Source organism: Stegodyphus dumicola, chromosome 1 (assembly GCF_044657685.1).
Source record: "Stegodyphus dumicola isolate Sdum_Otavi_A_Nest chromosome 1, ASM4465768v1".
Taxonomy (NCBI): Eukaryota; Metazoa; Arthropoda; class Arachnida; order Araneae; family Eresidae; genus Stegodyphus; species Stegodyphus dumicola.
Window position 1 is genome coordinate 276229317 of NC_140768.1, and position 25316 is coordinate 276254632.

Consider the following 25316-nt stretch of genomic DNA (forward strand, 5'->3'; position numbering starts at 1 on the left):
AAATAAAAAAAATAAAAAAAATAAATAAAAAAAAAAAACTGAAAGCTTTCAGATATTATATTACATCCAGACGGAAGTTTTCTTAACGTTTCGCGTGTTACCTTTATTTATTCAATATCATGTTCTTCTCACTTAAATCACATAAAATTCAATTCAATAGCAATATCACAAAATATTTAAAAACATCATATCTTTAGAATTTCCGACAGGCAGTCTCGCGCGCTGAAGATTATTTTTTTCTATACAGTGTTGCCATTGTTCGCTTTGAAATAGTTGAGTTTATTAATCAAAAATTCATTAAAAGTTTACAAAATATGAAATTGGTAATAAAACAAATTTGAAATTCGGGCGTCCAGGGAGGCATGTTCGCTTGGAGGATTACGTAATTCAAAATTTGATGGCTCTAGGTACCGTCTTTTTTTTTTTTTTTTTTTTTTACAGTGCGAGAAACATACCTACATTCCTACACATTCTTCTTTAGTTAATTTCTTTTAAAATAATACAGGACTATAATATTTGGTGGCAACAATTTGATACGTGATTCAGCCTTTTACATTGATTCAATGCAAAATCCCGTTTCGAGTCTAACAGCCCAGCTTGGGGTAACAACACTAATAGCAGGTAATGTCATAATGACTTGGGAGTTAATTTAATCCTCAAAAATTAATTTAATGATAGAAATTCCTGAATTTATAATCATTATGCTATGAAAAATAGAAATTTCTAACCAACTTCTATACGCGAATTTGAACTCAATTATTCTATATTTTTGAAGTTCTGTTGTAAATACTGCTTTAAATGCGGCCCATAACATAATTTCTTCATTCCTAATGATGTTTATTCTTTCGTTGTTTAAGTTCTTTCTTTTTGTTTCGAATAGTGATACAAATATCATGAGATTAAATTGGTTACAACTACAGGTAAATTGGTAATAATTTGTTTGCGATTATTATGATACAGGAATTTTTGCGATTATTATGATATTATTATATACTCATCCTTCATTTTTTTTAATTGCCCTCGGATAAACCATGATTTTAAGCCAACTGGGAATGTTGCACCATTAAGCAGAAGACTTTAAGTTTTCATACAATAAATGAAGTAATTGAAAATTAAATGTATTACTTAATTATGGCTTCAAACATTCGGATTTTTATATTGTTTTCATCCTAGCTAATACTTTGTATATCTTTTCAAATATGCTTTTCAGAAATTGATTTTTGTATTAAACCATTGTACGTACAAAAAACATATTCTCATTCTATTTTTCAGTTTCAGTCTTTGAAAATCTAAAAAACTATTAATCGCCTATTGTGGAACAACTATATATGAAGATAAATGACCAAAGAAGAGAAAAAAATTTCTTTCTTTTTTGGAGTTCTAATCTCTTTTACACAAAAGACAAATTCATGAATTAATACCGGAACATTGTCATAATTTTCTCAAATATATTGACATAAATGCAAACCGTGAGTGGTTGACTAAAGAAAAGGGAGGAGTATGAGACGGTGACGTGCCAGAAATGGAATCTACGTCACATCTACGAAAGATATTAGGGTGCGGTTGCTCAGCGCTTGAGAATTTTTTTGGAAGACACTGGCGCATGTCGCAAAGAAGGGGGGGCGAGATTTTTCATTCCCTATTTTGACTATCACGTATTTAAAGTGAATGAGTAACGAAGGGTTTCGATACATTTCTATGTTACGTGATTATTGGTAATTTTAATTAACTTTTAGAAAGTCCAAAAATGTCCCTTTGTGTGATTAGACGTTCTAACAACGTTTTACTTTTCCCTACATTACCTTAAAACATCTGAGCCTTGATTAAAAACATTAGTAATGGAGGTGGACATGTAAACGTATCTTTCTTGTAATGTCCAGTACCTAACCATGAAACCTGTGTGGAAAGTGTTAAGCACACCTCGTAAAGAAGGTTAAATTTTCTCATCAAAACAGTGTAATAAAATAAACGTCAGTAATAGTTAAAATCCTTACAAAATATGCTTTTTCTGATGTACTTGTTTCAAAGATGGCACTGGCACAATACTTTGATTTACAAGCTTTTTAACAAAATTATCAATTGCACAATTACCTTATTAAAATGAAAATTAAATGTTATACATAATTGTATATTTTTAAAGCAAGTATCACAAAGTGGTATGTAGCAAATATCACAAAACTAACTGTGAAATTGCGCTCATTGCTGTCTTACGATGCATTTCTTTACGTTTGATAAAATATGAAACTCACGGGGTATTTTGGATCAAAATTCGGAATAGAAGTTAGCCGACATTTGGAATCCACTTTGCCTTTAAAACCAAAATCATTCCTGGGAGTGATACAAAGCTATGAATTAAACTGGCTGTTTTTTTTTTTTCCTAATTTTAACCATTTCGCTTTCAACAGTGGATTACATTACCTCCGACAGATCGAGGATTAACTACAATACGGAAAGTCTAAATTCAGTTTTTTGGTTGAACACGAGCTGAGCACATTTCCTCTGCCCATCGAGGTGACACTCACATGTAATGACTTAAGCCACAAGTCAAGAATCATGAAGTATGAGTGCTGTTCAAGACAGGTCGATATATGAAACATAAAATATCGTTTCTGATGTTTTTAGTTCAGTTTAGCTGCTTCGAGTTTTTTGTTTAGCTGTAAAATCAGACAGATAATTGTGTACTGACTGCGAATGAAATACTTCAAATAAATGATCGATTCTTTTGTAATATTTTCTTTTCTAGTAATGCCTATTGTCTCAAGACTAGGTGCCCTTTTAGTACAGTTGAACGTATTCTTTCAAAATATCGATTATTTGAAGCAGATTTATGAATGATTGAGTGTTTTTATTCATCATCTCTTTTTCCTTGAACATTATGTTACGTTTGTAGACAGGAATGCTTTTGTTACGTGTTGTTCCATACAAAATGATTTTGGTAGTTGTTTTGATAATGTTCATTTTTTGATAAGCAGCAAGTTCTCTTTAGCAGAAAAAAAATCAATTTTGTCATAGATAAATTCACATGCTATAAATTCAGCAGGGAAATATAAAAAATCGAAAAATATTATGTATTAGCAAAACTTAAGTACAATTGACAAAAATGCAGTCTTTATCATAGTCAAGACCCAACTAGCAGGGGCAATGTTGAAGATGACGTCCACGCTTAAAATAAAGTTTAATCCAAGAGAAATTAGAAAAACTCAAGAAAGAGGAATAATCCATATTACAATTTAAAAGACAATTAAGATTAACACTTTCCCATTAGTTTCAAAGGCTCACCAGTGGCAGAGTGGTAAAGCCTTTGAAACTGGTAGCTCAGTTAGTCCGGGGCTCGAAGATCAACAAACGGGCGGGCTGCATGGGTGCTTTTCTGTTTTGCCCCCCCCCCATGTGTAACTTTTATACGAGCCAGTTTTCCTTCATCCTTCCACTTAAGCAGATAGCTCTCTCAACTAGCAATTTTCACATAACCGAAATAAAGCAAATCAAACGCTTATTTTGAAGCAGTTGGATTTGAAGAATAACTCATTTGATTATGTAAATAAACATTTATTTGGTTACGAACATTAATTTAATAATTATTTGTTCGTTGCTTAGTACATTGAAGAGCCAGTGATTAAAGATACCAGATTAGTACAAATTTCTATACTCCTTGGCCTTGGATAATGACTATTACACAGATTCAAAAAGTCTGTCGAAATGTTTCAAAGATCATAGCTTGCGAAACATCTTCTAAAATTTACCTTAAATCAGTTAAGGCCGCTAGTTGTGCATGCTATTGTTTGCACCACTTTTCCAGTGTATCTCAAAGATGTTCAGTGACGTTAAAGTTCGAGTTTCCACTTCAGGGATTAAATTTCAGTGAAACGCTCCTTGAGTCAAGTGGTAAGCAACCGGGATCTATGACAGCCGCAGTTGTCTTTCCTGATACACTCACTCCATCACTATCCAGGTGGCAGAAAAGCCTGGACGGATGATAATGATCGCCCAGTACTACGGTTAGGGAATACTTAAATGCGGTTAGGATGCTTGGTACAAGTAATCAGAGGTCCTAATCGAAACATCCACAATCTAAAAGGGAACAAACACCATAGGTTATCGATGAACTGCCATGGCTTTTTAGAGCTCCAGTCCGATACGCTGGATTCATGGACGTAAAGTGTGGAGCTACGGAGGTGTTCTGTCGCTCTCAAGGTACAGCATTACTGTTTAATCAAAGCTCACGCTCTGCTATCAGAAGTTAACTAACTGTTCATACCTCGCAAGAGATCATTTATAAGGCGGCGATTTAAAAGGATTTCATACTCGATTTGTTTTCTCTGTGTAATAGTTTCGGATGAAAAATCTTACATGCAGTTTTTTACAGAGTTTACAGAGTTGTTCTCTTAATTAATTTTCAAAATTTAAGCATTAAATGACAGGTTTTAATGCATTGTAATAAAAGTTGTGACTTACGACCATGATTATCATCATGTATAAAAAAATTATTTTTTACTTTTTAGTCATTTAAAAGAAACTATGTAAGTTAAAAGGCTTTTTACATACATTTTTTATTATTTCTAATTATATTAGCCTCTAAGACGCTGAAAAAATATTAAATAAAAAAGTATCCTCTTTGATTGCAGGAAAATTACTCTTTTTGATCAAGTGACGTTATTTTTTTCTAACTTAATGAATGTTTTTCTTTTTTTTTTCTGATTTTATCCCATGTGAGCAACTGCAAACGTAACATGTGTAGCTGGCTGTTTGAAAGTGGAGCCTCAGGCTTCCACTTTCAATGGGTCCTCTAAATCCTTCTACAATGTTTAAAATGTGTAAAATTTTATGTATATTATCACTTCTTGAACATTTACTACATTGAAAAATAAGAGGGGAGGCTTCGTAATAGTTTTGCTCTGGGACCTTTGGTATATATAGTATATGTATTATATACTCGGCCTGGTGAACTCAGTTTCTTTTATTCTTATATGTTGGGTAAATTGTGCACTTTTTTGCTTTAGAAATGATTTAATTATTTTGTTCTTATGTTCCGGTTAGGATATAAGGTATTTCCCCCGACCTCCTAGCGTGCCTTCCTTGTGTAGTGGTCAGCACATTGAGCCGGTATTTCAGAGATCCGTAGTTCGATTCCCGGCGAAGGCGATTGGTCATTTTTCATCTCTCTGGCTTCCAAAAAACTCCTAATGTCTGTACAGTGGCGCCCGAACTAAAAGGGTGTTGTATGATAATTCTCCTCACCCAGGATGTGCCAATTGGGTTTCCCAAAACCCTCAGTCGCCCTTTAAAAGGGGGAGTATATAAGGTATTTCTCTCGCCTTCCTAGCGTGTCTTCGCGGTATAGTAGTAAGCAACTGAGCCGGTATTTCATAGGTCTATGGTTCGATTCCCTGCGAAGGCGATTTTTCATCTTCCCTGCTTCCAAATTAACCTAATGCCTCTACAAAGGTCTTAGTTAATTTGCATGCAATAGCTGTGGAATTATCAGCAATTTAAAAGTTGTTAAAATGCTATCAAGCCTGACGAAGCCGCCATTTGTTTACATCCGAACCGCTTAGCAGAATAATGAATTAAGTCAGTTTCTGCACTTTCAGTGTCTTCTGTTGAGTGGGACCAAAAGTAAACGTTCAGTTTTGGGCACCGAAAAAATGTGTTTTCTTTTCCGCTGGCAAAAATGCTCATTTTTGCGTAGAAACTCTAACTGTAATTTTTTTTTTTTTTTTTTTTTTTACCTGTTTTAACTGTATTTGGTGTTTTATGTTTTCCTGTGTTTTACAATTTTTATTGAAGATGTTTTGAGTTTTGTTAAATGTTTTGAGTTTTGAGTTAGTACATTTTGTTACTTTATGCTTGTATCATTAAGACTTCAAAAAGTTGTTCGGAAACTTTTCATCAGATATAATCTTCTTTCAATATTTGACTTAATCCCTTAATCCACTTAAATTCCGTCTACAAAATGATGATTTTTTCCTACTTATCACGGGATCTCATACCTGCTATGAAATTATCGTCATTCTTTCTGACTCCTCCCTAATGAATGGTTTCAAACTTCTTCTTGATGACGTCATGACCCTCTGATGGAATAGTTATCGATTTTTCAGAGTTCTTCATAAATGATGAGTACTTGTGCTCAAGGACATGAGGGTGGAGAAAAGAAAAAGTTTTGCCGTTGGACAGGTGCACTTTCATAACCGAAAACGGAACACATTTTTTACATACCTCAGGGTGAGCGATCCGCTATTAGGAAAATGTGTATTGATTTTGTATTTAACTCTTTCATAATCCACTTTTAAAAATCTAAGTTCTCTTTTTAGATAACAGTTATTTTCTGGGAACTGCTATCGTTTGGAAAAGCAAAATTTAGGAAAAGATTCTTGATGGCTTTGTAATAATTACTCTCTGTTTCTACGTCTCCTTGATTTTAGAAACTTGTTAATATTCTGTCGTTTACTTTCGTATTCGTCTGGTTAAAAAAACTTTCGTATTCACTAAACTAGAAGCTATATGTGTTTAGAGCTGATATACCACAAGCAGTCCTTGATGTCTTTGCCCAAAACTCCATTCCGATTCCTATCTTTTTTTATTCGTATAAGTATTTGCTAATTTTTAAAAAGAATAGTTATGGATCCAGTGAGGATTAGGTAAAATAGATTTCTTTCTTTTTAACTTAAGCTTTATGTTCTTATTGAGAAATTTTAAGCGTCTTTATTTGGCCGACGTATGGAAAATCCCGCTGGTAAAGAATGCCTTAAATTACTCATGAATTAAAATCTAAAGTAATATCTTTAAACATTAAAAAGCGAATTTCATTAATATTCTACTGAATTTGGCTTCTGATCAAAGATTGTACTGCCCGGGACATGCAATCCTTGGGAGGGTTCAATGTTGCGAAATGCCCAGCTGCGGTGAGATAGCTTCCACGTAAAACGTTGTTAGGGTTGCCAGAAAACAGCAGGGGAATGCTGGGTTGCCGGGTTTGGCTCGAAATCGCCCATTTGGTGATAAAACTGGTGATATGCCATAGACGGAGCGAGAACATTCTAGAACGTATTCTTAGCGGATTTTCTCTGGAATTTTCTCGCAGGTAGGTTAAAGCTATATATACCCTGCCTGTACACTGAGAAAATAGAGTGTCTTGAGTTTAGAGATGAGCTTGAGAGCAATCGACCAAGTTGAGAGCTGTATTTTAGTGCTTTGCCGTGAAGTTGTCTTCACCGTCATAGCCTGAATGCTGTGTTGCTGATTGTTTCAGCTTCTTTATCGTAGTTTTTCGACGACTGTAACTGTGTCTTTAAAACTGCCTTATGTAATACTGGCGAACAATTATGTTTTGATTCCTCATCAAGTGTTAGTATAAATTACTCCAAATCCACAAACCCGCAGAACGCAATAATATGCATGTAAATAATTTGGAAGTTGAGTTCGAGAAAAATCCTGAAATTTTATTGGGCAGCCAAGACTTGGGTTATGTTGCTGGTTTTAATTGGTTAGTTTTGCATTAAGTGATTGTAGCTTGTAGGTGGCGTCAAACATTAAGTGCTCTGTAATAAATTCAGGAAACCGAACTCATTTTTGATGATTTATTTATAACAAACGATAAACATTATCCATTCATAAGGTGAGTCAGAGACTGTATAGTCCTGTTAAACATTCTAATCAAACAGATTCGAGACGTGTGGAACTCTACTCCTTTTAAGATATCCTATATTCAAGGTGGGCATTAACTAGAAGGGAAGACAACTGTATTACCATGAAAGGGTGATTATTTACTACATTCGCTGCAGAATATTTTTCTTCAATTTATGAAGTGGATTTACAGAATTTGTAAACACTGAATTCAATAGAGGATTGAGGTTCACTTTTTGCTTTGAAAAGAATTTATTCATCTTTAAGTGTCACTTTCAATGCAAATGTGGCCTAAGCGATATAACCGTTCAGAACTCGAAGCCTTATGATTTATGGAGATTCTGAAGTCAGAGATATGACGAAAACAATACCTTCAACATAATAGGCAAAAATAATTACCTTCCTTTTTGCTTTCGTCATCGAAAGTAACGGTGCATCGAATGTTCAATGCAATAGCCAAAATGAGTTAAATAAAGGTAAAGGAAATAAATTCAAATGTAGTTAAGTTTTACATTGTTATTACAAATCAGGTAACTTCAAAGTATAAAAGATACTGAAAAATAAGATACTTGTATTTAAGCTGCAGTAACACCGAGTTTGCTCCAGCAAGAACAAGTTCCTGAGATTATGCAAAAACTTTCGGTTTAAGTCTTGTTGGCAGTTCCTTATTCACACGGGAGTGTACACAGATTAATCAACGTCATTGGCTATTTTGAAAGACGTTTATCCGGTGCCATTCATCAAATAGTTCTAAGAGATTGAAATGTATTTAATATATTGAAAAGAGACTGAAATACGAACTTCTTTAAATCCATGTTAACTTTTAGATCAGCTTGTACTTCGATGTTTTGAAACAGATGGTTTGAGATTAAATTTTAATGTTGTGAAATTTTTCAGATATGTTATGGTTTTATATTAATTAAATTCATCTACTGATAGTTGCAATTTTCTTCCAGGTAAAATAGTCCCTACCTTTTTTTGTGTGCCATGCTCTCCTTAAAGTTCCTCTACAACAGTCCTTTAGGATCTTTTGTCACCGGATGGCGAAAAAAGAAGCGAGAAGGAAAGTCTGGAAAAGAAATTGTTCTGGCCGATCAAGATCCCACTCTTGATATGGATCCTCTTCGAGCGGCCTACATTCGCTCTATACCCAGGGCTCAGTGGTTCAAAGGAGTTCTTCTACAGGGATATCTCGTCCATCCCAATATCTTGCAAGGGCTGGACGACTTCGAAGTTAGAGATGATGACGTATTTATTATTACTTATCCCAAATCAGGTGAGGACACTTGGTATTGTATTAGCTTTGTTTTTATTAAAAGTACTGACTGTATAAGATATTTCTTCCGCCTTCTGAGCATGCCTTCGAGGTATGGTGTTCATCACACTCGGCACGCATTCGAGAGGTCCGAGGATCGAATCCCGGTGAGGGCACTGCTCATTTCTCACGTCTCCCGCATCAAAAAAATCCTAATTATTCTACAGATGCGCCTCAAGTAAAAAAGGTGGTGGATGATGATTTTCCACTATCAAGATTTGGCGATTGGGTCCCTTAATCCCCAGTCGCCCTTTAAAAGGGGGAGTATATAAGGTAATATCCAGCTTTCTTTAGCATGTCTTCGTGGTATAATGCTCAGCACGACCGGCTCGTATTCGAGAGGTCCGAGTCTCCGCGAGAACATTGCACATTTTTCATGTCGCTGCTTCCAAATAACCTACAAGTGTTGTTAACAAAGTTTTAAAATTTACAAATCTACAAGTGTGTCTCTTCAAGTGTTGTTAACAAAGTTTTAAAATTTACAAGTCTACATGTGTGTCTCTACAAGTGTTGTTAACAAAGTTGTAAAATTTACGTCTAGGGCAAAATATTTAGCATTATATGTCCTTTCTACTTCCCTTAATGCGTCAGAAGTAAGTATGTAATCTAAAAAAAAAAAAAAAACCTAAGGCGTTATGAATGAAATGTGAGGTTATTTGTAATTTTAGGTTAAAAAAAACAAGCTGATGTAGAAATGCGTTAAAATTTAAAAAAATTTCTACATACATGGACTTTTTACGTAACCCATAAATAAAACAGAAGTGACATCAAATCTACCTTTGTGGATGCTTCTGAGCATGAACTTAACTTAGTCTTAGAAACTGGCGATCAAGAAAGTCAGCTTTACAGGCAAATCATATACCGATGATGTAGTTTTATAGAATAGTATATACTAAAGTTTCATTATTCCATATTAAACGATTACGTTAAAGTGAATATAATTTAAACCAAATTTTAAATATTGCACTCACAAGTTCTAGCTCTAAATATTACTCAGAATTCAATAGCTAAGACTCACAGATAAAAACTACTGTTGAACTTTATTAAACAGAAATTAAAAGAAACCAGGAAAAATCCAGTAATCGAAAATTCGAATAAATATTTTTTTTTTTTTTTTAATTTCGCTTTGGAAACATCTGAGACTTCGTTAACAAGCACATTCTAAACATCCAAAGAAAAGTAATATATGATGACTGACCATTTAGCGTAGAAGAACACCTAAGAAAGTGAATATTTTCTAAAACATCAATAAACATTATAAGGTATTTCTCCCACTTCCCTAGCGTGCCTTCGTGGTGTAACGGTAGCACGCTGGGCCGGTATTCCAGAGGTCCGTGGTTCGATTCCCGGCGAAAGCGGTTTCGTATTTTTCATCTTGTCTGCTTCCAAAAATCTTAACGACTCTACAACATCATTCCTTTAAAGCAACCTCTTTGCGTGTATTCTGTATTCGTTTGTTCTACTATATTCAACATACACAGTATAATATAAAGGTAAACTCGCACGTTAATGGTAAAAATTACTTCGACACGTAACAAACATGGAAATGTGATTAAAATCATAAATATTTTATCGATGATGTTAAACTAAAATGTCCAAAACAGGTTCGGAGAAAAAATAAACAGCATGACATTTATAACAGAAAATGAGCTTATTTCTATTTGAAAATTATAATAACAGTTAAAATTTTCTTTTAATGCGATAATATTTCTTTCTTTTTTTTTTTTTTTTTTCAACAGCATAACTATTATATGAAAATATTAGCATAAATAATTTAAACAAAATAACATTTTAAAGACACAAACTTTTGATTGCTTAAAAGCATAATAAATGTTTTAAAAATATGAAAAAGTAAAAACTGTTAAACAACTCCATTGATTCTGAAGCTAATGTATCTTGTAAAATAAATTACAAGTTTCTAAAAATGTATTTTTTATGTACTCCCAAAAGCACCGCTGGTAGGATTGCTCATGGGAATCATAAAATGATCCATAAAATCATGAAACGTTTCCACAAAATCTGCTTTGTACTTGAATCCAAAACTATGACACGGTGTCCATGTCCTGGAGATATTACCTCACTTCGGTCTATCGGGAAAGAAAAAATTTTAATGAAAAACAACATCAGCGCCATTCGACAAAATTTCGGCATGCCAGATTTTTGAACTGAAGGAATTCGATTTATCGAGAGGAATTTACATTAATTTTAAACACATTTCATGATCGGAAACATTCTATTCGATTTACTGAAAATTTCGAGACACTGAAATTCGAGTAAATACAGGTTCAAGGTTGTCTAGTATATAAAAGCGAAGTTAAATATCACTTTTTTTTATTTTATTTTTTATTTTTTTAAAGAAATGCAATAAATATATGATGCAAACAAGACAAGTGCAGCTGAATAAAATTGCAACTACCGCTTGCTCTCAACATAGTCTGCCGTTGTAAAGTTAAATCAAATTATATTTACTCAGTGATAATGTGGTTGAAGCACATAGATAGAAGAGCACGCTATTCAGAAAATCCTGAAGCGCTTAGTCAAGAGGAATGTTGTTCCATTCGAATGCCATTAGCATTTCAACCTTCAAGCAGTCCCGCAGAAAACAACTACCTCGTCTATTGAAAACTATTCAAAAGTCTTTAATTATTTAACTAATCACTTTCTCCCTTTAAGTGGCGAGTGAGATTTTCAGAATATCGAGTGGCGCATAGTAACGTTATCATTTAAATAAAGAATAAAAACATTTCTGACATAATTATTTACTTTTTGACGTTCTTAACATTAAATACAATTTATGGAAATAAATTTACCTTCGATTTTAAAATTAATATCTAACAAATAACGATTATTGTTGGCCTCGATTTACTGTGTTCTATTACTGTGGAATTTGATCCTACAAATTCCACAGTAATGTCGAATATTGGCTTTATGTTGCTATGTAGTTCGTGGTTTATTTCAATATTTGCACACACATTTCCTTTTAAGAGCCGTAAAAAAAGTATCTATGGCTCTTAAATCTGGCTATCGCAATGACCACTTAAAACTCTAAAAGTCGGAAATTATGAGATTGCTTAAAATTTTCCTCAAGAAGTCCATTCCATGTCTCTGATTATGATGAACCAATCGGTAAACTGATGAAGACCTAAGCGAGTTGAGTAAACAAGTTGAGGTATGCTCGCTTGGGACGAAATAATAGGGTGCTTACGTTCAATGTAATTAGCATTATTTAGTAATAGTTAGTTCTTTTCTGTACAAGAAAACTTTGCATTAGAATAGTAAGCATTACAATGTGTGGTACATAATATATGCAAATATGTTGTTAAGTATTGGTTCTTAACGAATTGGTTTCAATTGTAGATCACAATAATATATTGCATTTATGTACTTATATTGCATTTATGTATATTGCATTTATGTATATGTTTCATGCATTTATAGTATGTTTATTACGTTCTATTCGCATCTTCATTTGTACCATACTGTATTATTTTGCTTCATGTCCCTGTAGTATTCTATTGATTTAGGAAGTTAGCTGATTTTACTCATACCTTGCAATGAAGTTTGTAGAATCACTAGTACGGATGTACTATGGTAATAGGCATCTTCACACAATTTGTCTTGCAACGTAATGTTTGTACTATAGAATTCGCCCATAGTAATAATGCTGTTCAAAATTTTGGGATCATTTATATATTACCAGATTATTATTATTGATTTGTCCAGTTTTGACATACAGTAGATTTCCCTGCTGGGTCGGTATTCAATTCCATTTGGTTCACCCCCGTGATCGGAAGCCATCTCAGCGGCGCACTCACTTACTCATTTATAATATTATAATTATTAGCTGCTTATGACTGGAACTTATGTTTTAAAATTATTCTAAAATCGTATCGAAAGTCGAATCAGAAATTTAAGTGTTTTATTACGTTATTCATTAACATCTTAATAATCATTATTACATAGAGCATGTCAAGTTTTCAGACTAAATTGATAAACATTAAAATCTTTAAGAATGTCATGAGTTACACGTAGAAAGCTAATCGGAGGCTTCATGCCGATTAGCTTTCTTCATGTAAATCTCTAAACGTAATGCAGTATATCTCTATCTGTTCATAAAGCTCATGGATGCCTTTAACTGATATTCGTTCAACAGTTTATTCGCCTTCAGTTGAATTTCCTGCTAAGTATTAGCATTATAATCTTTGATGACATACAGCACGTTAGGGTTACGTGCCTAAGGTGAGGAATCTCTTGGAGGATTTCATAATGGAAACTGGCTGGTTATGGTTTCTAGAATATGGCAAAGCACACACGGGCTATCTACCTAAGAGGAGGAATGCCTTTGGGAAGGACCTTCTAAGGAAAATTGGTTCATATTTCATATTGCGCATGCAGAAAATCATGAAAAACAATTACGCAGCCAGACGTTTTTGCCTAGAATCGAATCCCATTATTCAGCGGTCTTAATCAAACGGCCATTAGTGAGGACCTGGCTCGTTTTCATGTTATGCGTGAGATTCATTGCATAGGCTACAAAAATCGTGATCCGTACTCAAACTGAACTTACCAATATTCAGCCCGTTCGGCCATTTTTAGGCATTTCAGTATATTTTCATTGCATTAAACTGATTTACAGTAGTTATACTGCAGAAGTAATCTTTATTCCTTCATGTTCCTCAGTTGCTGTGAGTGTATAACAGCGGATGACGAAATTAGAATAAGCGTAGAATTTCTTTTGGACTAATGTTTGTTGAATAGCCACATAGTATGCGGTGTCAATGCATTTTGATCGGATGAAAAGATATAAATTTAAGTGTTTCCTCATAAAGATTTCCTTACGAAATACCAATGCCTGGGAAATTCTTCACCTGGGAATTGCCTTGACATACTATACGAGCAAGGATGTGTTAGTAATCATTGCCAGTAGTTAAAGTTCCGCAGCTTTATTGGTGTATGTTGAAAATCATTCAATCTTATATTCTGCAGATGCATAAAACCTGGAAAGTTTGATAGATATCGAGTTAAGTCAAACTAAACAATTCTCTTTCTATACCGCTATAGCTTTTAAAATGATTGTCATGAATAATATGAAAAATGAAGAGTAATAACAACAGAATATTTTAACCTACTTTTGTTTTAACGGTAGAATATCTTCAATTTATGCGTAAAATAAACAGATCATAAAAAGTCAAATCGGCGTAAGTTCAAGTACTATATTAAGGACCATTGAAGGTTCACCCTTTAACTTTTTCACTTGTGAGATTTATGTAAACAAACTTTTAATTCGTACTAAAACCAAGCTACATTTCGAACAAAATGAACAAATGTATTACTGAGGAACTGCACCTGATGAGAAAATTCCGTGCTCAACAAAACCCTTCCGCTAGCAAATAACAGCATTTGTTGGAATCAAATAGCTGTCTTTCTGAAATTGAGCGAACTCACGCACTTGTGTGTTCACTGACAAACGAATTCGCAATACGTATAAGATTGTCCTTGTGTTTTTTTATTACTATGCATGACTAAACTTCAATGTGGTATTCCTTTCGCATAGATGAAATGATTATCTAAAAGGCAAAACATTGTGTAAACACTTCTTCTTTGATTTTGAAAAACAGAAAGCGTGACTTGATGCTTATAAAATATCATTTTTCGGTACTTGATTGACAAAAGGAGATTTATGCAGAACATTTTCTGAAATGTTTGAGTTTAAGAGATAAAAGATAGCCAATTCTTTTTGTAAACATAGGTATTTTATTTAAATCTCAAAGATTTAACTTAGCATGATAAATCTAAATCATTCGTATTTTAGTGTTCACTACCACTTACTGCTTCTGTTTAAAAAAATTTTAGGCCCACCAGCGCCGAGTGATATAAAGTCGATGTGTATTGGTAGTTCGATCCGGGATTCGAATCCCGACGAACGGGCTAGCTGCATGGTATTTCCGTGATTTTACCCCATTTGTAATGTATATAATAGCTAGTTTTCCTTAGAAAGTCCTCCAAGAAACCACCCCTCTCATTAGGCAGATAGTACCTCCTGCGTTTTGCAGTAATGAAATAAACCAAACTATTCAAAATTTTTATTTTCAATTGTAGAAATCAACTAAATTTCCTTCTTTTTTTTTCTCTCTCTCTCTCACCCTTTTTTTAAACATAAAATTCTTACAATATTTTGAACTGTGAGATTTGAATAACTTGAAATTAACAAATTTTTTCACTGTTGTTTAATTTAATTGAAACTATCAAATACCATACTTTTAGAATACTGACATGAATCGATTGAAAGGATTCAGTGGTAAATTTGTGGATGAACTTGAAAGTATTCAGTGCTAAATTTATGGACTTAACCATTTAAAGTTCTTCCTGAATATGCCTTAAGGATATGAAATGATAGGAAAGCTCCATGAACTTGTAACAGTTACGACTTAAGGTAAAGAAACATATATTGACTTACGAATACAATCTACGTGCACTTGAAAAATTACAAGAGTATATTGTGCATCTATAAATGAGAATTCTGTGCAAAATGTTTTGGGATTTTTGTCAGAACAGCAGAACTGGTTAAACTGCGAAGGGAACAGAAAATATAACTGTAACTATCACCTGGCAGAAGTGCGCAAAATGGGCAATTCATGCATGAAATAAAACTGATAATAAAGGAAACAATTTCATTGGTTAATCAAGGCATAAAAACAAAACAGAGCATTAATTAGAAACTTTCTCGGCAGATTTAAGAACGAGCAAACAGTAGTTTTGTGGGAAAAGGCGTCTTTATTGTGTTGAGACTCTTCATGGAAACTTACAGAAGTGGTGTAAAAGCATTGCCGTGCGCTACCGTAGTCAAATAGTCTCAATAGTGCACGGAGCTAAAATTGTTCGCCGTTATAGCCTGATAGCCTGAAGGTTATGTTGTGATTGTTTCAGTGTGTTTGTCGTAGTAACGCGTCTTGGAACTGTCGAAACAAATAGTGTTTTGATTCTTCATCAAGTGTTGTCATCAGTAACTCCAGATCCACGAACCCGTAGAACGCAACAATATGTTTTCATTCGGCTTAAAAACCGTTATGGGTTATACACCACATAGTTTTTGCGTGTGAGTAGGGGACGTTACAAATATACTGGGAATTTTATGTGTAAATGAGAGCTTCCATTTGAGTCAAAAGGACCGTATGGTTTCAGTTTTTTCTGCTTTATATTTGCTTGAAGAAAACAGGATTTCTGTTTAAAGTAACCCTCACAAATTATAAGTTTTATGGAACAGAAAGAAAGCTGTTAATGTTAATGCATAATAGTTTTTATATATGGCAGCCCATAAACAATGTTATTATTACAAGAATTTCTCAAGGGTAAAAAGCTTGTTTATTTAATCGATTATGTCAAAGCGAAAGCTCTCTGCCTAAAAAAGAGTGTCTTCGTGAAGGACTTTTTAAGAAAATGTTGTTCAGATTCCATTTGCACTTGTTGGAAACATGAGAATTTCCATATATCCATTCCATCCTTTGGGATTCAGACCGGGTTTAAATTCCTAGCGATCCATTAGGCCACTGAGGAGCGGTAAGAGGTTTACGAAACAAACCTCCACCTAAATTGACGAGTTTGGGTTCCACCATTAAGCAGAAGTTTATCTGATCTTGATCAGCAGGAAGGCGCTCTTTCAAATTCCAGAATAATCCCAGCCTATTATTATTTAACATTTGATATTAATTAAGTATAGAATATTCAAGAATATTTTCTACTATTTAAAACTGAAAATGGATTCTCACTTTAATTTACTTGAATGTGGAAAAGATACTAAGATTATATTTCTTCAAACCTTTGCTAAGTTTTGAAATTTTACCTGTTTAACAAATTTCTTTAGCTTGTTTAAACTAAAGCTCAATTTAATATTTTAGGGACGATATTGTTATACTTAATATTTGGATTTATTCACTCTGCCTTTCTTTGAAAACTAGTTGAGAACTGCTTAAATGTTTCCTGATGTAAGTTATTTGTGTTGCATTTGGGAATAATCAAGGGTGTGTGTGTGTGTGTGTATTATGGCAAAGCCTCGAGGGCTATCTGCCTAAGAGGAGGGATGCCTTCGTGGAGGACTTTCTAAGTGAAGCTGGCTCGTATACACGTTACACATGGGGAAAACCACGAAAACAGCCATGCAGCCAGCCCGTTCGCGGGATTCGAACCTCGGACCGAACTACCAGTGTTCAGCGACTTTACCACTCGGCCGCTGGTGGGCCGGAATAATCAAGGGATGCTTATATACTAGCTCTTCATTTTTGTAGTATATCCGCCATTTTTTTTTATTTAATGTAAAATCTAATTACTGTAAAAAAAAAAAAAACGTTTTTGGTGTTAAAGAATTTTTTCTACAGAAAGGTATATTTCCAAAGTTCAACGAACCAGAATTTGGATTGAAACAAAATGAAGACGTACAAAAAAAGCCAAATTTAGCGACTTTACCAAAAACATTCACAAACGCAAATAAAATTTAAAAAAATAAAAAAAAAAAAAAAAAAAAAGATTTCAAAGGTTTTAAGGACTAGTTTTTTCGAAGTCATGGATATTTCAGTATATATAATGCTGAAACTCGTCTTAACTATCTGAAGACAGGCGTTGAGGCGGTCAAACTGTTTGAATTTTCTATTGCTTTCCTGGTGCTGAGTTAGTATGTTTCGTAACAAATTTCTTTAATTCTTAATAATATCCTTTCAGTCTCAAGATATTTTCTCAGTCGTTCAGGCTCACAACTTAACTATTTTTAACTATTTTAACTATTTTTAATTATTTTTAACTATTTTTAACTAACTATTTTTAACACATATTTAATGAAAGAGAGGCCACTTCGTAGCAATGTCCCGTCATAAAGGTTTCGGCACCTTTATTGCAGTCCTTAAGCTGAAATCTTCCTAAAGATGCTTTGACATAAGGTGCCCAAGCCCTTATGAATATCAATTCCTAACTTTCAAAAAGTCACATTCATAAAGGTGCCTATAGCTTTATGATGTAGGATATCATTATGCGAGTGAAATTTACATTTTCCTGGCTAATCAGAATAGCAAACAAAAGTGCTACTTAAATACATATACCCTTGTATAAAGGTTCCCGCACTTCATAAAGGCTGCTTTTAACAAGTTAGAAAATAATCGTCGAAATGGTGCAGGCACTTTTATGGCCGAGCGCCCTTCTGAAGGTTCCTATCTTTTCGAAGAGTGGCCGAACTTGCTTAAATATACGGACCTCTACAATTCATAGTGGGGTATCGTTATGAAGGCATTTTAGTAAGAGCAAGTAGTGAAAATTAGTCCTAGAAAATAGTGAATAACAAGGTAGAACCGTATTTATCATAGGTTTGGATAATAGTCTGATAATGTATGAATTTGTTTTGCGATAAACATGCTCTTTAGAATTAAGATATCAAGAATTAGAGTTATTCTGATATACATATACCGGATACTGAATCTTACGAGTAAGTTAGATTCTAAGGTATGTGTGCTAAATACCATATTAAGCTTATAACATATTTAGTGTAAGCACAGCTCAATAATATTTACGTTGTTGTTTATAATCCTAGAAGATCTAGAAGGGTTAGATAGACACCATAAGTCTTTATACTCTTTAAAATTCCGGGAAATTTGCTAAACGTCAATTAAGGTAAAATTGAAAGAAGAAAGAAGATGTGAAAGAATGGCTTGTTCAGCTTTGCACTTATTACACGATCGGAAAACCTTGTGACCTTGCTCCAGAATAAAGCTTTTAATATGCCCGCTGGCAAAGCGAGAGAGAGATGTTTGTTGGTTAATTGCCCTTGAACAGCAAATCTCCTCTTGAGCTTTTTCTAAAATATCAAGAATGGCTGGAAGAAGTAGTACACAATCTGTTGTCTTCAGTGCTCTTCAGAGGTGAAATAGCTCTTGTGTGTAAGGAAGGAATCATCAAGTCCTTTTTTAACCGAAACAACCGTAGTCAAGGTATTAGCAATCTCGTCATACCTCAGAGCAATACGTAAGATCAGTCCACTACAACGAGGTCAAAAACAAAAAAAAATCTTTTATTTAGCCAAATAAAAGCGAAATTCAACTAGCGTTTTCCATATCATGAAAGCGAGAGAAAGGACACACTTAAGATTTATATAATAGCGTTTTTCTAGCATACGTATTTTAACTCAAAATCGGACATTTCCTGATATGGCATGCCGACTTTTTTTTTTTTTTTTTAAGTCTGCGGTGTTAATTGTAATTTGGTATGTATTTAATAGTATGTCTTTTTCAACTATACTTACTTTATATCTTAATTCATAATTCGGAGTTTAGGTTCAATCCAAATAAAATTCACATATTTTCCCTGATTTATATTAAAAATTTATACTTTTTAAATATGTTTAAGAAAATTTTAAACAATTTTAACTATAACCTACTAAATTTTTAACATCATCATAAAGTGCATAGGCATATCTAGAAAAAGTAAAATTTTTATTCGAAATATCAAAAGATGAATGTGAATTTATATACTGGCTAGTTATGTAATTTGGTGTCTTTTTTTATAAGCAATAATAATGCTAAATGTGGTTTAGGCACTTTTTTATAATCTTCAATGAATTGCCGCAAATATTTTTAAACTTAAATTTTTCAAATAAATTTGTATTGAGAATTATTCATATGGAATTCATTTTCATTTTTACAAATGATGCGTAATAAATGTATTGGGTTGAAAGATAAGTAATTGCCGCTTTTTTAATTAAAAAATTTTTATTTTAACAAAACAAAACACAATAAATTAGTCAATAATATCCGAGTTTTCGGACTTTCCCCATAGACCCAAGATGTCGAACTATAATCAATTGGCTACAACCCATTCGTTCGGCTAATCTCGAGTGGTTTGACGCGTGTCTTCGTGTAGAAGTTGATTCAAACGCTGTTCATCAAACTCATTTATTTGGTTGTTCGGAATGAGCAGCGTCGTCGAGGTCGAAATTTCCATTTTTGAATTTGGCAAAACAATTTCTTGCAGTTCGTTCAAGCATTACACCTTCTCCATACACTTCACAAATCTCTCGGGCAACTTCTGCAGCATTGCGCCTCGATTAAACTCAAAAAGAAGGCGGCGTCGAAAATGCTTATTTTTGTCGACTTGACACTCCATTTTAATGATCCGAAAAATAACAAAAATTAGCTTGGGCAAAAAACTCAAATACACCATCTTGTAGAGGGAAAGATTCTCTTTCGAATAACATAAAACATTATGCCAATACATTTTATTTTTACAGCGTAATTTTAAATAAAACATAAACGGCCATTACTTTTGTTTCAACCCAATATATTAATAATATACGTAAAGGATTTTTTTAAGAATATTAAGCAAATTTTTAATATATTCTTTCTTTTTTTTTATGTTTGTATAAATAAATTTCTACCTTTGCCATTTTATCGGCTGCCATTTTTACTTTACCATCCTTTTAATAGAAATTTCTAAAACAGGAAAAGTTGATTCGATGGTAAAATTTAAAGTAAAAAAAAGTGTTTAATTAAAATGATTCTGTTTTTTAAATGCAAAATTTACTGTACCAAAATTATACTAATTCAATAAAATTTTAGTGCTTTATGAACTGAAATTATATCGATTAATGATAAATGAATTAAACTTGTCTCAATATGTAATTAATTTAGGAGCTATAGAGTATAAATAAAATAAAATTTAAAATAAATACTAAATTACTATTGCTATCTCAAAACATTATGCACAAAAGTAGACAACGGTAGAAATTCCGAAATATGTAACATTTTTAATATTGGTGTCCGTTCCTGAAACTGTAGAATAAATGTTTAAATCTGAATATATATTCATATATTGCATGCAGTTTAAAACAGCGGCATATCTTTCTTTGCTAGATACAAAAAATTATCATATTCTCATGCACAAAAGCCTAATTTAAGTGTTTTTAACTCGTTACTTTGTAACCTGCCAAGTCATAGTGCAAATAAATGTTCAGTGACATTTGTATTTTCTTAGTGTTCTTGGAATGTACGTTAAAGACGATAATTCCCCTGTACTGTGGGAAGATTAAACAGTTGTTAAATTCTTAGATTAAGTTTATCTAACAAGCAGTCAAAACAATTTCGCAGTTTTAAGGATTTCTCTGAGCAATTGATTTAAACAGCAGAGAATAATGCAAAAGATTTTTAATCTTAACGTTATTCAGTCAGAAACCGTTATTCCAGATACGTAGTATTGCATAATAATGTATCCTCTCACTGGTCAGTAACCACTTCGTAGAACTGCTTCTGCCTGAAAATAAGTTTATATTGTCAATCATCCCCCATATTCTCTAGATTTGTCTCCTTACGAATATCTTCGCTTCCCAAAACTGAAGTTGCCTCTCAAAGTGACATGGAAGAGATAAATGGAATGCGACATCTATTCTTAGAGCAGTGGCCAGAAACAGATCTCTTCAAGCCTTATCTTTAATTCCTATCGCATTTTCATTAAGACAGAATGTTGCATTAGTGTACGCTTAGAATGTTGCATTATTGTACGCTTTCCAGAGTTTCTATTTCTTTTTAATGCACTCTGATTATTTAATTATCATACTAAAACTTGCTTACTTGAACTTCAGTAAATCTAAATTTTTGATAGAATGGTTTTCGGAACAAGGAATTCGAAAACTCAAAGTGAATATCAAAGAATTATTCGAAATTGATACTATGTCGTGAATCAGGTTTCTATAAACAAAGAAGTTCACCATGCGAATTGTTTTTCGCAAAACGTTTTCTTTTCTTTTTCTTTAAAAAAAAAAAAAAAAAAAAAGCTAAATTCTTAAATTACTCCTTAAATTTCTCACCAAAATTTACAAAATTTGGTATTTAGGCATAATTTGAGTGGTAGACTGAAGTCTAGTCCTTTTTCAAAGTCGATAAAAGTCAATCCACCCTCTAGAGTTCTGATCTGAAAACCAAGCATTAGCCAGCACTTTCAATCTTTAAATTGATCGAGTCATCATAAATCTTGACCTGCGCGTCGCTGCTACAAAAGCCACAATAATTTCTTCTGCAGTCAGTGTAACTTTTAGTTTGGTTATCTGAGTATGGTAAAGAATATAAGGGCTATCTGCCTTAGACGAAAAGATATTTCTGTGGAAGACTGTTAGCTCGTAAGGTAAGTTAGCTTGTATTCAAGTTACTGTATATTGGGAAACCCGCTGGCCTGAGTTTGAAACTGGGACGAACTACCAGTATTTAGCAGTGTTTAACCGTTCGTAGCACTGTTTAACCGTGGATTACATCAGAGGAGTGTAATCTAAAGTCACGTTCGCTAACTGTTTCTAAAGTTCTAGAACTCGGAATTGCTTGTTAACTTTAGTCGTGAGTTTCAGTAGAAGTGTGTGTATTTAGTGTAGAAGGGAACGTTTTGAAATGCCGTAGAAAAATTAAAATGAAGCCTTAAAGAGTAAAGTTCAACTTTATGAGAAATCAAATCCAAGTGTTTCGCCTTGGAAAAGGACTATGTCTTTTTAATCTTTTTGTGTTAGTATAGATCCGTATAAAAGCAGCAATTCTATATTCTTAACCATTAAAATATAGAATTCGACTAAGTCAAAATTTTCTCTAAAAGCAAAGGAGGATCACTTTCTTGGAGGGCAATATTTTTGGAGCAACTATGGTCAATGCTCGAAATGACTCTAGTTACTGCATAACCCTCTTCTTAAGGGAATTCTTTTAAGCTTTCTAAAGTAAGCATCTGAAGCACAAAAATAAACAGGAAACCTATATTCAAGGACGGCCGAAATAATGACGTGTAGGTAACTGCATCAGCTTTTCAGTTCCGACCAGATTTGCATTTGAGCATCTTTCAGACCGCTTGTACATTTCGACATTTGTTACAGACCAAAGCATTAGTGTGTATATTGTAAAGAATCTCTTGATATATCATATTCCATGTATTCGGTATTTTTTTATGTTTTAAAGTTGTACTTTGACAAAAACTGCAGGCTGGTAATTATAAAGATGTCTATTTGTGGTCTAAAAGTTAGCCACTGATTTCGAAGTATTAAAACCCAGTTTCTATAGCAAATTTCCCCACTTCAGCAAGAGTAAGATTAATGTTAGACCCGATTACCTTAATATCAGAGTGCCAGAATACAATAACAACCTCAAAAATACCTCCAACCAAAATATATATATGTTACGGTGAAACACCGAAATCTGGAGAATGTCGACTTTCACCGGTGAATGTCAACATTCACATAGTCGCTTGGTCCGAAATATTTTCCAAATACTCTTATTTCTGACTTACACCGGTGAATGTCGACATTCACCATGTACTAATGGTGAATGTTGAACATATAAGAATATTATATTTCCTTCTCCGTAATTCATTGCCGAAAAAACGCACTTGAGACTCAGAATAAGAACTTAAGAATATAAGAACTTAAAACACACAGTACATTCAAAATGAGAAAGGAAAATAATAGAAGTTATAAACTTACCAAATTATGTGATTCAAATCTTATTTATTGCAACAACTTAAACTATTATGACACTTTGAATTGCACAAGAGGCCCTTGCTTTTACAACTGCATTTATTTGTGGAACACTTCCTTTTGGAATGGCAGCGTGTACATATACTCCTCTCTTTTCGACCTACACCAGAGCATATCTGTGATTGTCGATATACACCGGTGAGGGTCCGAATGTACAAGAATGTAATGCAATAGTTGATCTTTCACCGACGTATTTGGTGAATGTTGACATTCTCCAGTGAAAGTCGACATTCTCCAATTTCGGTCTTTCACGGTAACATATATATATAATGAAAAGAGTGATGGACTCAGAATAGTCTGAAAAACGGTACACCGTTTTTCAGACCAAAATTATCAGATAATGAATGGCTGTATTTTACCGTTGCCTATCCTTCAAGAATTCCGAAACTTAAAAGCTCTGTCCTTTATATGAAACCCATTAAAAATTTAATTATTCGATTGTTTCTCTAAATTATTCAAAATCATTCTAAATTATTATTAAAATTTAATTATTCGATTGTTTCTCTTTCTTTTGCGAAAGGCCCTTATCCTTTGAGGAAGCCTTAAAATTTAGCAGTTGTGTGATTAATTGGATTTAGGTTTTTCAGCATCTTATACATTCTAACAGAAGTAAATAATTTATGATGGTACTGTGTGATCTTTCAAAATCACATTGTTTCTTGGGTACAAAGTTACTCGGATCCAAATAAAAAATAAGTCTAGCCAAGATCAGTCTTTCTATAATTTTACATGGGATACACGTTAACGCTATAAGCTTATATCAGGATTGGCTCTTTTATCTGGCTTTTTAAAACGAATTATTAAGGCTCTATTTCATTAAGGCAAACGGCCATTAACTCCAAGAGAGATTAAATTAATCTAAGAGTATTTGTTTACCATAAGAACCAAGGTATCTAATCATATATCCATTAATGCCGGTAAGATTTTCTAGGGTCTATAGTACTTATAACAGTAACTATAGGGGCTGTACAGCGCAATATTTTAATACTTTGTAAAGTCTTATCATCTTCACCAATAAAATTTTTAGAGACTATTATTATGTTGCACTGTACAGGTTGGTAAGTACATCCGTGATAGAAGAAACTGATACTTTATTGAAATAGAAAACAGCTCATACAATAAGGTAAATACTTATAAATAGCTTAAGGGGGAAACCATAGGTAAGGGAGATTCTGCTTAACACACGAGGAAAATCGCAGACCTCCGAAATAACTTACAGAGCAATAGTTAGCCAATCACCGAGCAGGAGCTCAGTAGTCGCAGAACTTTCGATTGAATTGTTGAACTGAGTGACATTTTGAACATGGGCGATTTATACAGAGCTGCCCAAGCAGTTTTGGAAACTTTAATAAGATTGCGCCTAGAATATCAAAATTATGCCTTCTGGAAATTCTCGGAATGTCGTCAAGTCGGCAAGAAATCGTCATATGTCACAAAGACGGTGTCACAGAATTGTCGTCAACTTCTTTGAATATACCTTCTGCCCATACCTCAAGTTCTCATTGGCTGTCTTTAGAATTCAAACGTTGATCTTACCAGAATTACGAGATCAACAACTTAATTCATGATATTAACATTTATAAACAAAATAAGTGGACACAAATTCGATTAAAAACGACGTACAATGAAAATATCACATAAAAACACAATAAATAAAAACAATAGAGGAGTTATGAATAAGCAAACAAAATTAGCGAAATAATATTGATGTGGGGTGCGTTTCTTCTATATTTTATATCGTTTAAAGGCATAGTTAAAAATTTTTTTAAACAATCATATGTAAGCGTATAGATTTCTGTATTTTCTAATTAACATGACGTAACTCTGTAAATTATTACAGCGCAA

At 33.4% G+C, this 25316-nt stretch overlaps 1 protein-coding gene across 5 annotated transcripts in view; it reads left to right on the top strand.

The window, feature by feature from the left end:
• Positions 1 to 25316, top strand: part of LOC118190902 (sulfotransferase 1B1-like) — a 246669-nt gene that overhangs the window by 160678 nt on the left and 60675 nt on the right. For all 5 annotated transcript variants that reach the window (XM_085807231.1, XM_085807234.1, XM_085807227.1 and 2 more), the window contains one exon: positions 8580 to 8899. In XM_085807231.1, coding sequence (XP_085663357.1) covers positions 8611 to 8899 — 289 coding nt within the window. In that variant the 5' untranslated portion in view covers positions 8580 to 8610. The remainder of the gene's footprint in view (positions 1 to 8579; positions 8900 to 25316) is intronic.